General features: G+C 40.3%; 1 protein-coding gene across 1 annotated transcript in view; it reads left to right on the forward strand.

Moving 5' to 3' along the window:
* LOC147361907 (ATP-binding cassette sub-family C member 4-like) overlaps positions 1-13,962 on the forward strand; it is a 198,065-nt gene that overhangs the window by 167,999 nt on the left and 16,104 nt on the right. Inside the window, exon 26 of the mRNA XM_086330242.1 lies at positions 7,642-7,797. Within this exon, the coding sequence (XP_086186368.1) occupies positions 7,642-7,797 (156 nt within the window). The remainder of the gene's footprint in view (positions 1-7,641; positions 7,798-13,962) is intronic.

Genomic DNA, 13,962 nt, shown 5'->3' on the forward strand with positions numbered 1-13,962 from the left:
AAATGCTTGGACAAAATGATCATCATTTTCATAGGGTGTAAAATGACCATAACCACCTACATTGCAGAAAGTGTTGTCTGTCCCATGAAAATGAGCTGTTGGCCATTTGAAATTGTATTTATGGCTATAGGATCCATCTGCTGTGTCTGTCTCTGTCTGATTTATCTTATACCTAAATAATATGGTAATAGATTTTCCATAAATTTCTCTGGCCTGAGTTAAAAATCTCATCTCGCAGTGGAAGTTTCTTTGTCTCAGGACACCACAGGTAATAAAAATAAGAAAAAATCAAATCCAATACAGATCCTAATGTCAATGTATACAGTCTAGTTGAAGAAACAAGAAAATGGCTATATTAACTTTGTAAGCTAGAAGGAGGTCACGATTTTTATAGACATTTATATAAAATTACATAACATCAGCTAGAGTTGGAACAAGCCCACATGAGGGGACAGTGAGAGCATTTTCAAGGAGTTAGACATGTGAGACAGACTTAGTGATGTGTGGTTAGGGTTTCAGCAGGTGGAAATGCATGTAAGAGGCATTCTGGGAGGTGAGACCAAGATAAGCAAAAGCATGATGCTGTGATCCAGTGAGTGAAGACCTAGACATCTGCAAAGCATTCAGGAAAATGAACTACCAAGTGTATAACACACGTTTTTGCATTCAACCCTCACAATTACCTAGTGATGCCAAGGAAGCTGACTCATGTACATGAAGTATGAGAGGACAGTTTTGTAGAAGAGACATCCTAGGGTGTAGTGTTGGATGCTGAGCTGGCATTTGAGAGTTTAATCTGAGAAGTGAGAGCACATTGACCAGAGGGGGCAGGTGCAGGGGGCGGGGAGGCAGGAGCTGTTTTCCCTCCAGTAAGACATCGTGGGAAAGTGATGCCACTTTTTGGAATCAAATTGATGTCAATTAAAACAAAGCTCTAACACCTGGATTTGTGAATGTGCAGGGAAATGGGTGGGAGTAAAAAATGGTATCATACTTCTGGAGGGTAGGTTAGCAGCTTAACAGCTTCCTCTGAAAATGTTCATACTTTGTTGTTGCTGTTCAGTCACCTAGTTGTGTCTGACTCTTCACAACCCCATGGACTGACACACACCAGGTTTCTCTGTCTCTCACCATCTCCTGGAATTTGCCCAAGTTCATGCTTATTGTATCAGTGATGCCATCCAGCCATCTCATCCTCTGTTGTCCCCTTCCCCTCCTGCCTTCAGTCTTTCCCAGCATCAGGTCTTTTCTAATGAGTTGGTTCTTTGTGTCAGGTAGCCAAAGTATTGGAGCTTTAGCATCAGTTCTTCCAATGACTATTCAGGACTGATTTCCTTTAAGATTGACTTGTTGTCCAAGGGGTTCATACTTGACTCTCAGCAGTTCCAAATCTGAGAATTTATGTGAAGGAAATGCTTAAGGTTGTTTGCAAAGATTTAGCTTCAGGGATATTTAACACAGAGTTATTTCTAGTAGCTAACCATTCGACACTGCCTAAACATCCAGCAATAGAGGATTTGTTAAATAAATGATCACATGTACTATAATATTATGAAAGCATTATGAAATACTAAATGAAAACACATATAACAGTATGTTCACATTAATCCCATTTTGCTTAAATATGTGAACTGTGTCTTTAAGAACACATACAAAAAAATACAGAAACAACAAAAAGAACACATACAGCAGCCTAGAAAGTAAAAATATAATTTTAAGAATTTTTTTTCAGAGTGCTGGGCTATAGCTAGTATTTATTTACTTTTTAAATTTATTTGCACTGATTATGATTAAGGAGTTTAATTTGTTTTTTAAACACTGTGAGCCTGGGAAAGAAGTAATGAGAATAATGTAGGGAAGATGGATGAAGGGGTTGTTTTCTGTGGGGCATTGGGTGTTGAATATGTTGAGTTTGATATGTGAAGAGACATCCAAAAGCAAGTGTCTAATAAGTTGTGTCATCATCAGAGATCAACCTGGTTGGAAAAACAGAAAGGGGCCATTGTAAAGCCAATAACAGAAGATTTTCTTTAAGAGTCTTTATAATTTTATTTATTTATTTATTTTTGACTGTGCTGGGTCTTTGTTGCTGCTTGGGCTTTTCTCTAGTTGCCACCTGTAAGCCTCTCATTGTGGTGTCTTCTCTTGTTAAGAGCATGGGCTATAGGGTGCAAGGTCTTCAATATTTGTGGCATGTCGGCTCAACAGTTGTGGTTCCCAGGTTCTAGAACGCAGGCTCAATAGTTGTGGTGCATGGACTTAGTTGTTTCACAGCATGTGGAATTCTCCTGGACTAGGGATTGAACCCATGTCTACTGCATTGGCAGGCAGATTCTTTATCACTGAGCCACCAGGGAAGTCCCCTAACTGTCTTTAGATTGAAGAATGTAAGGTTACTGATACTGGTGACACTCTCCATGGGCAATTGTTAAAACCCTTTCAGTTCTGTTGCTCAGTTGTGTCCGACTCTTTGCGACCCCATGAATCGCAGCACGCCAGGCCTCCCTGTCCATCACCAACTCCCAGAGTTCACTGAGACTCAAGTCCATTGAGTCAGTGATGCCATCCAGCCATCTCATCCTCTGTCGTCCCCTTTTCATCCTGCCCCCAATCCTTCCCAGCATCAGAGTCTTTTCCAATGAGTCAACTCTTCTTATGAGGTGGCCAAAGTACTGGAGTTTCAGCTTTAGCATCATTCCTTCCAAAGAAATCCCAGGGCTGATCTCCTTCAGAATGGACTGGTTGGATCTCCTTGCAGTCCAAGGGACTCTCAAGAGTCTTCTCCAACACCACTGTTCAAAAACATCAATTCTTCAGCACTCAGCCTTCTTCACAGTCCAACTCTCACATCCATACATGACCACAGGAAAAACCATAACCTTGACTAGACGGACCTTTGTTGGCAAAGTAATGTCTCTGCTTTTGAATATGCTATCTAGGTTGGTCATAATTTTCTTTCCAAGGAGTAAGCATCTCTTAATTTCATGGCTGCAGTCACCATCTACAATGATTTTGGACCCCAAAAAAATAAAGTCTGACACTGTTTCCACTGTTTCCCCATCTATTTCCCATAAACCCTTCAGTTACTCAGAAAAGACATTCAGACTATAGCTTTGAAGACTGAACTCTGGAATAATTAGAGTCAGGTTTTCTGTGAGTTGCTTTTTTCTTTTTGGGGTGTCTGGGGCCATGCAGCATGTGTGATCTTTGTTCCCTGACCAGGGATCAAATCCATGCCTCCTGCAGTGGAAGCACAGAATCTTAACCACTGGAATGAATGCCAGGGAAGTCCCCTGGTTTTTTAGTTCTCTTCACTGGAGTTTGGAACTCACAGTCTTGTGGTCATGAGCAGTCCTCGGTGCCCCAACATATCTCAGTCTATTTACCTAAAGTGTACAGATGTTCCTGTTTGCACAGATGGGTCAGTTACAGTGGAGCTGGTAACATGGGAACATACACACATTCTCATAGATCAGTTCTCACCTGTGTCCTGATGTGTGTTAGTTTATGTATGAGAACATACAGAAATACAGGCACACCTGTTTAACTGTGCTTCACAGATAATACTAAAAAAAAAAATGGACGTTTATGGCAATGCTGTGTCAGGCAAGTACAATGGAACCATTTTTCCTATAGCATTTGCTCACTTCATGTCTCTGTCACATTTTGATAATTTTTTCAATATTTCAAACCATTTCATTATTATTATATTTATTATTCAGATCTGTGATCAGTGGTTTTTAATGTTACCCTATAAATGCTCAGATGGTTAGCATTCTTTTAGCAATAAAATATTGGAAATTAAGGTGTGTATTATTACCTTATATAATGCTTTTGTACCTCATTAGACTACAATATCGGAGAAGGCAACAGCAAGTCACTCCAGTACTCTTGCCTAGAAAATCCCATGGATGGAGGAGCCTGGTAGGCTGCAGTCCATGGGGTAGCTACGAGTTGGACTCGACTGAGCAACTTCACTTTCACTTTTCACTTTCACGCAATGGAGAAGGAAATGGCAACCCACGCCAGTGTTCTTGCCTAGAGAATCCCAGGGACAGCAGAGCCGGGTGGGCTGCTGTCTATGGGGTCACACGGAGTCGGACATGACTGAAGTGACTTAGCAGCAGACTACAATATAGTATAAACATAACTTTTATTTGCATAGAGAAACAAAAAAATTCATATAACCTGCTTTATTTTGATATTCACATTGTTGAGGTGGTCTGGAGCCAAATACAAAATATCTTTGAGGCCTGCTTGTACACAGAACAGATGAGCCACATATATACACACTACAACCTGCCTGCATGCAGAGAATGGCACATCTAATATTATATGAATTAGAGTTTAGCATAAGATACAAAATGTCCTGAGAAGCCTGTATGCAGATCAAGAAGCAACAGTTAGAACTAGACATGGAACAATGTACTGATTCAAAATTGGGAAAGGAGTACTTCAAGGCTGTATATTGTTACCCTGCTTATTCAACTTACATGCAGAGTACAGCATGCGAAATGCTGGGCTGGATGAAGCTCAAGCTGGAATCAAGATTACCGGGAGAAATATCAGTAAACTCAGATATACAGATGATATCACCCGAATGGCAGAAAGCAAAGAGGAACTAAAGAGCCTCTTGATAAACGTGAAATAGGAGAGTGCAAAAAGCTGGCTTAAAGCTCAGCATGCAAAAGACTAAGATCATTGCCTCTGATTTCATCGCTTCATGGCAAATAGATGGGAAAACAATGGAAACAGTGATAGACTTTATTTTCTTATGCTCCAAATCACTGTGGACGATGACTGCAACCGTGAAATTAGAAGATGCTTGTTCCTTGGAAGGAAAGCTATGACAAACCTAGACAACAAATTAAAAACAGAGACATTATTTTGCCAACAGAGGTCCATCTAGTCAAAGCTATGCTTTTTCCAGTAGTCATGTATGGATGTAAGAGTTGGGCCATAAACAAGGGTGGGCACTGAAGAACTGATGCTTTTGTACTGTTGTGCTGGAAAAGGCTCTTGAGAGTCCCTCAGACAGCAAGGGGATCAAATCAGTCAATCCTAAAGGAAATCAACCCTGAATAATCATTGGAAGAACTGATGCTGAAGCTGAAGCTCCAATACTTTGGCCACCTGATGTGAAGAGCCATTTCATTGGAAAAGACCCTGATGCTGGGAAAGATTGAAGGCAGGAAGAGAAGGGGATGGCAGAGGATAAGATGACTGGGTGGCATCACCAATTCAATGGACATGAATTTGAGCAAGCTCCAGGAGATAGTGAAGGACAGGGAAACCTGGCATGCTGCAGTCCATGGCGTCGCAAATAATCAGACGTGACTGAGTGATTGAACAACAATAAAATGGCTTATAGTCATGGTATTACCTTTATAAGATAATAAAATTAGGTAAACCCACTTTTCTTATGTTTAATCTCTATAAAGATAAATTCATTTTGAAATGCCATGATTGATTTGACAGACTAAGATTTGAAACTTTAGAAGTATTCAAATCAGAAAACATGAAACAGTCCAAACATTCTGATTATATTGCTCAGAAAGATTTAGTAGTTCTTTTTTTAAAGCCATGAGTTTTAAAACTTTATTGATTTACAAATGATCCAAGCATATCTTACACTATCATCAATTCCAAATTTTATTTTATTTTTTTTTCCAAATTTTAAATAGAGATGAAATAATCTCTTAGAAAGCTTCCTTCAGGTAATTTGCATTTGGGCTTCCCCGGTGGCTCAGAAGGTAGAGAATCTGCCTGCAATGTAGGAGACCTGGGATCCATCCATGGGTCAGGAAGATCCCCTTGAGTAGGAAATGGCAACCCACTCCAGTACTCTTGCCTGGAGAATTCCATGGACAGAGGAGCCTGGTAGTCTACAGTCCAGGGGGTCGCAAAGAGTTGGACACAAGTGATTAATACTTTCTTTCACTTAAAAATTCATTGGTAAAAAAGGCCAGTTTCTGCATATATATTTGAATGCAGTTTTATTCCTCACCAGCATTTTACATGGGAGAAGGAAATGGCAACCCACTCCAGTATTCTTGCCTGGAGAATCCCATGGACAGAGGAGCCTGGCAGGTGACAGTCCATGGGGTCACAAGAGTTGGACACAACCCAGCGACTAAACCATCAGCCACCAGCATTTTACCTACACTATACTGATTCTTGAATCTTACTGTTAGTGCGTTTAATTTCTCTCTGCTCTGGTTTTAGTAAATAGACTAACACCTGACATATGTTTTTCCAAGGTTCAGTTGTAAGTATTAATGTATTGATAAAATGTCTTTTGACCTGCTCTGATGAAAGGTCTCATATAAATAGCAAAGGTTATTTGTATCAATGTTGATCTCATTATGGAAATTTTGTCTACTGGCCTCTTTCAAGACTGAGATCTGCATTTTATATTTGAAGATGTTTCCTTTCAAGATATAACATAATTAAGATATTTAATATCAGGAAGTGATTTCATTTTTCTACCGAAGAATAATTCCTCTTAAATAAATAACACAGAAAGTGAGCACTTGTTTGTGTTAACACTCTGACTTGACTTGTCGACATCTCTGTAAAATTACCCATGTAATACTCAAGGTCAAATTATCCAGGGAGTAGGAATAAAACTAATTTAAAAGCTAACTTCTTATGGACCACTTAGGAGACTGCTAGCTTTTCACTGCAGGCAGATTATTTTTCAGGTCTTCTTCCTTTATTTGTGAATGTTAGTTACACACACACACACACACACATACACACACACACACACACACACACTGCATACACATATATGTCTCCCCCTTTAACATACCACATAATGATCAGTTCAGTTCAGTCAGTCAGTCATGTCCGACTCTTTGCGACCCCATGGACTGCAGCACACTAGGCCTCCCTGTCCATCACCAACTCCCAGCGTTTACTCAGACTCATGTCCATTGAGTCAGTGATGCCATCCAACCACCTCATCCTCTGTTATCCCCTTCTGCTCCTTATATGATAATTATAGAAAACAAACAATCTTCAGCATATTAGACATTTATTCAGGGAAATCTGAATAAAATTGCCTGACATTTTTAGAAGGCATGAAAATCACTATAGTTTATGTTGTGTATTCTTGGGATGATGGTGATCTCAATCAGGGACATTTGTGAATTTCTGTCATTTTTGATTGCCACAATTTGGGGGTTGCATCTCGTGTCTAGTGGGTTCATGGCTACTGTTAATCATCATACAATATACAGGACAGGCCCCCGACCCTCAACAATGAATTATCTGGTCCAAAATGCCAGCAGGGCCATGCTTGAGAAACTTATGAAGTTGCTCGGTCATGTCTGACTCTTTGTGACCCCATGGACTGTAGCCTGCCAGGCTCCTCTGACCATTGGATTCACCAGGCAAGAATACTGAAGTGGGTTGCCATGTCCTTCTCCATGGGATCTTCCTGACCCAGGGATTGAACCTGGGTCTTCTGCACTGCAGCCAGACACTTTACTGTCTGAGCCACCAGGGAAACCCTGGGAAACTTATAGACTAGTCTTTATATATAATAGAACTTTAAAAATTCGTCTTCAACAATCAGGGTCCTCCCGGGTTTTGTGCATCCTGTTAATTCTTCATCCCCCCTGGGTCTCTTTACAGTATGGCATCGTGGGAAGAACAGGAGCTGGAAAAAGTTCCCTCGTTGCTGCCCTTTTTCGATTGTCAGAACCTGAAGGTGGCATTTATATTGATGGAATCTTGACAGCACATATTGGACTGCACGATTTAAGGAAGAAATTGTCAGTTGCACTTCAGGTACGCACAGCAGAGCACTCTCACATGTTCTTTGTATAAGGCGTCTAAGTTTAAGTGCTTTTAATTTGATTTTTTTTTTTTTTCCAATTAAGTGAATGAGTTGATCCTTTTTTTTTTCCCCCCAGTGGAGCATATTTTTAGCAGCAGGTATTTTTAATAGACACTTTCATCAGATACCAGGTTTTTTTTTGTTTGTTTGTTTGTTCATTTGTTAGTTTTGTGTGCATGTGATTTAATAACTTACTGAGATAGATTTCTTGACTCAGACTTCCTTAGTTTCCACAATTTTATTCACTGATAATCACATAATTCTGAGAACAGAAGGATAAATGGTTTGTTTAGCACTGGAGAGGTTCCTATAGGGAAACATGAATTTTATTAATAAGTGTCTTACAGATGTAATTTTGTTGTGGGAAACCAGGACATCTTTTAAAAAGTGATTATCTCCTTGGAGAACTTTCTGTGAAATTGTGGGGCTTTGAGAATCATAGGATTTTTAGATGCTTTGGGGAGACTTTGACAATTTAGCCATTAATTAATAATTTTCACCAGGGAGGCAATACAGAATAGTGAGGAAGAGCAAGGGACTCAGAATTCTGTCTCTATGTACTTGGTTTTCTCTGTCTTACAAGGCAGATAACAGTATCACCCCTTCAATCTGTTGTGAGGATAAAATAGGTTAATGTGAAGTGTTTCAAGTAGACCCATATGTGCCTGCTGTGATGGAGTGTTGAGTTGGCCATCTCTTCCTGGGCTCTGATTCTGTTCTATTTTCTTCTTCTTTGTAAAGTAGTGTAACTTTCAGAGAGTGTTTTGGAGACTGGATTATATGCATGGTAGACACTCCTGTCATTCCTATGGTTCATTCACTCAACATAATTCTGTGATATTTACTGAGAGATTACTATCCTCCAGGTATATAGCCAAGCACAACCTCGATCTTGTGTCCTCATCTATCATCCTGCCCTCTGCTTTGACAGACTTGCTGATTAAAAAAAAGAAAAAGAGTTTTTATTTATATACTTAGCAATCATCTGCCTATCAAAGGAAGCTCAGAAAACTACCGTCTTGAGATGAGAAACAGAGAGGAGATGAGACAGAATGAGCCAGGCAAATGTACTTCCTGGAATGTGAGTGTAATGTGTCCTGAAAAACCTGTTATCAGGAAGCATGTACAAGATGGCACCCAAAGGAAGGTGAATGTGGATATAGGGACAGCTGTTGCTACCTGCCTGTGACCTTGAAAATACCTGGGATTACTCTAAGTAATTTTTAAATCAAGATAGTCTTTTCAGACTCTAGTGAAATGCCACCTCACACCCCTTAAGATGTCTGCTATCAAAGAAAAGAGAGAGAAAAAAAGAAAATTACTAGTGTTGGCAAGGATGTAGAGAAATTAGAACCCGTGTTCATTGCTGATAGGAATGTAAAATAGTGCAACCACTATGGAAATCAACTTGTTTGTTGCTCAGAAAAGTTAATGATAGAATTATCATATGACCTAGCAATTCTACTTTAGAATATAAACCCAAAAGAATTGGAAGAAAGGTCTTGAAGAGATACTGGGACATGCATGTTATAGCAGCATTAATTCTCAACAGCAAAAAGGTGGAGGCGCCCAAGGGTCCATTGACAGATGAATCAACAAACAAAACGTGGTGTGCATACATACAGTAGAATATTACTCAGCCTTAATAAAGAAGAAAATTCTGACACATGCTACAGCACAGATGAACCTTGAAAAAATTAAGTGAAATAAGTCATTTACAAAGGACAAATACTGTATGATTCTGCTAATAGGAGTTACCTAGAGTAGTAAATTCATGGATACAGTATATAGAATGGTGGGTACCAGGAGTGGCCAGGAGAGCGGAGTTGTTGTTTAATGGGTATGGAGTTTCAGTTCTTCAAGATGAAAGGAGATCTACAGCTGGGTGGTGGTGATGGCTGTTCAACAATGTGAATGTATTTAACACCACTGAAATGTGCACTTAAAGTGGCTAATCTAGCAAATTTATGTGTGCTGCTGCTGCTGCTAAGTCACTTCAGTTATGTCCGACTCTGTGTGACCCCATAGACGGCCTCCTACCAGGCTTCTCTGTCCCTGGGATTCTCCAGGCAAGAACACTGGAGTGGGTTGCCATTTCCTTCTCCAATACAGGAAAGTGAAAAGTGAAAGTGAAGTCACTCAGTCATGTCCGACTCTTAGCAACCTCATGGACTGCAGCCTACCAGGCTCCTCCATCCATGGGATTTTCCAGGCAAGAGTACTGGAGTGGGGTGCCATTGCCTTCTCCGAAATTTATGTGTATTTTATTGCAATTGAAAAATTTTTTCCCAAAGGTATCCCTTTCAGAAAAACTGGATAGTCCCCATATTTAAAGATTTCCTCTGGCTATTAGATTTATGACTTATGGTTACAGTAGAAAATAAATGAGCTTAAATTCCCAAGTTTTATGCTTTAATGGTACTCATCTCTGAAATGGCCATGTGAGATTAGTTAGTAGAAATAAAGGGCATGTCTGTAAAGTCCTTTCATATCCTTGGATACAAAGCGTTAGAAACATTCCTTGCATTCTTTTTAATGTTGTGTAATAGGAAAAATTTGTATGCTTGTGTACATAAAATAACTCTGTAAATAAATAACATTAGATGATTCTTGGCTCTGCCAATAATATTTGGAAGCATATCTGAGCAAAGACTAAGCATGCCTTGACGTCAGCATGTTTTGGTTCTGTTCTGTTGGTTTCCATCTTTCCTTTGAGCATGTTCTAGGTACACTCTTCAGAGAGCATGCTTACAAAATAGTGCTAAGCTTTGTATCCATGTAGATTCCACTTTCTTTATTACTTTATCTCCAAGGTGCAGTGTTGGTTGATTAAAGAGAAAGAATCTGGAGAGAACTTGGAATGTGTAAAGATTCCCAGGAAGCCATTCAGGAGACGGAGAGGGCTAGAATGTTTAACAGTGTAGACCAGGTGTCAGTGTGACCCACAGTTTATTCCTGCTATGCTTCGTCGACTGTGGGGCCTTGATGTCACTTGGCTGCCAAGCTTCAACATCCTCGTACTTAAACCCAGTCTGGAAATAATTGCCCCACAGATTTGTTGTGAAGATGTAACTTAGTGAGATAATGTTTGTGCCCATGTCTCATTCTTAAGAATGCTCAGTCATCAGGAAATGTTATTATTCTTAAGAATCAGGGCACTGGCCTTTTGGGTATTATTTCTACTTAAGTAAAAGAGTAACACCTTTTGAAATGACTTTACTTTTTAATTTCTGTTTACGTGTTCATGGTCTTTGGTGATTTTCTTTATATTTATTGTCTAATAATAAAAACTAAATTGGTTACATAAATATGAATGGTAAAGCCAAGAAACAGAAAATAAAAGCAAACTAACAAACACAATAGGAATTTTGGGGAAAAGTATAACAGAGAAATGTATCTAACGTTTTCCACCAAGAGCAAAAAATCAGACTAAAATATTTTTGTATTTTGATTTCTGGCTTTCCTCCCACAAGCTTCTTTTCTGACTATCACCTTGTACAAACTCTTTCTTTCCAATCCCCCACCAAGACCTCTGGCCTTTTTCTCAGACCTCCACACACTCTTGACTATTTTCTTTCTCTCTTTGAGGACAGGGCCTGTATCTCTCATTTCTGTTCCTCTAGTGCTTGATGCAGTCCCTGAAAAGTAACACAAGTATTAATAATAATTACTAACATTTATGGAATCATTAACACATTTTAGTTTCTTATCCCACCATTTCCTGCTTAATCCTCACAATTTGTTGTTATCCTTATCTGACAAACTTAAAAACTGAGTCACTGGGAGCTTATCCTACTTTTCAAGTAAGGGGCAGTGCCAGGATTCAAAAAGTTATGACCAACCTGGATAGCATATTGAAAAGCAGAGACATTACTTTGCCAACAAAGGTCCGTCTAGTCAAGGTTATGGTTTTTCCTGTGGTCATGTATGGATATGAGAGTTGGACTGTGAAGAAGGCTGAGCACTGAAGAATTGATGCTTTTGAACTGTGGTGTTGGAGAAGACTCTTGAGAGTCCCTTGGACTGCAAGGAAATCCAACCAGTCCATTCTGAAGATCAGCCCTGGGATTTCTTTGGAAGGAATAATGCTAAAGCTGAAACTCCAGTACTTTGGCCACCTCATGCAAAGAGTTGACTCATTGGAAAAGACTCTGATGCTGGGAGGGATTGGGGGCAGGAGGAGAAGGCGATGACAGAGGATGAGATGGCTGGATGGCATCACTGCCTCGATGGACGTGAGTCTCAGTGAACTCCAGGAATTGGTGATGGGCACGGAGGCCTGGCGTGCTGCAATTCATGGGGTCGCAAAGAGTCGGACACGACTGAGCAACTGAACTGATATTTTTTTTTAAATTGAAGTATAGTTGATTTATAGTCTTTCAATTGTATAGCGAAGAGTTTCAGCTTAATCTCCAAATACTCCCATCGCAGCAGAGTAAGATCCAAAGTACTAGTCATATGACAGAGACCTATACTCTCCAGTCTCCACCTTGTCTACTTCTCAGTCATGTCCGACTCTTTGTGACCCCATGGACTGCAGCAGGCCAGCATTCCCTGTTCATCACCAACTCCTGGAGCTTGCTTAAACTCACATCCATTGAGTCGGTGATGCCATCCAACCATCCCCTTCTCCTCCTGCCTTCAGTCTTTCCTAGCATCAGGGTCTTTTCCAGTGAGTCAGCTCTTCACATCAGATAGTAAAAGTATTGAAACTAGAAACTAATCTCCAGTCCAGGTTCGATGCAGGATACAGGAAGCTTGGGGCTGGTGCACTGGGATGACCCAGAGGGATGGTATGGGAGGGAGGTGGGAGGGGGGTTCAGGATGGGGAACACATGTACACCCGTGGCAGATGCATGTTGATGTATGCCAAAACCAATACAATATTGTAAAGTAAATAATAATAATAATAATTTTTTTTTTTTAAAGAAGCTTCAGCATCAGTCCTTCCAGTGAATATTCAGGGTTGATTTCCTTTAGGATTGGCCAGTTTTATCTCCTTGCAGTCCAAGGGACTCTCGAGAATCTTCTCCAACACCACAATTCAAAAGCATCAATTCTTCAGCTGTGTTGTACTCATTAGATATTTTCCCCCTTTTTCCTACCATCCCACTTGAAAGGACTCCCCAAACCATAGCAAGAGTGAATAAGCATAGAACAAAGCCAGAAGATACTACTCCTATTGCTCTGTCCCTCATTTGGAAATATCAGTTTAGAAATGGGTTTATGCACTTGTATGTCATGGGCTGATATATGTCAGGAGAAGATACTCAAAATCATATCCCTCCCCAACCAAGAGCCCTTTGTCTTTACAGTGTCTTGCTAGCTGCAGAGGTGGAGAAAGTCTGTTAGTTTGGCTACTGGAATTTACTTGTCTAAGTACAAAAGCTTACATTCCTCTCCCCCGCAAATGAGTAGGAAGCATTGATGCTTGTGTCTCAACACCCCAATTTAGGGAATTTAGGAAGCTCAGAGCAGACTCTGCAGAGGGGGAGCCCAGTGCTGTTTCTTTGAGTTGCCTCTCTTAGCTGAGCCAGACCCACATCATCTTCCTTGGATCCCTGGTCCCTGTGATCCTGGAAGCAGCAGAGAGCTTCCATGGTGGTCTCTCTTCCTCCCAGGCTCATCCCCATCACTGCTGACCCTGCATGAACAGGTCAGAACTGGGGAAGATGTGATGATAACAAGGACCTGGGTAGGAGCAGAGACAGGGGAGTGGGGACATAGACCATCAGTCATGGGGGGAACTTTCAAAGATGAATACTGTGTTCTTAAGAAGGTACTCCTCAACTTCTGTTCAAAATTTCAGGAATAAGCAAAAATGAAAGTTATTCTTAAATAATTTCCTTAAACACAACAGGTAGCTGAAGTATGTGTGTTCTTTATGCTTAGGATCTGAAGTAGTTAAATATGTCCCCCAGAAAGACCACAGGTTGAGATTATATACAGGGAGTAGCTTGCTTACTTGAAAGAACCTAGAAAATGGAGGGAAGGAAGAAGAATACTGGGGACCAGCCTCCCCTCGCCTGGCTATGTCGCTTGTGTAAACCCCATGGAGACATGCAGAAAATACCTGCATGTGGGAATCTTAAGGTTGATAATTACAAGAAGTAACA

Source organism: Bos grunniens, chromosome 12 (genome assembly GCF_055505025.1).
Source record: "Bos grunniens cultivar Pamir isolate PY7600 chromosome 12, Bosgru_T2T1.0, whole genome shotgun sequence".
NCBI classification, from domain to species: domain Eukaryota; kingdom Metazoa; phylum Chordata; class Mammalia; order Artiodactyla; family Bovidae; genus Bos; species Bos grunniens.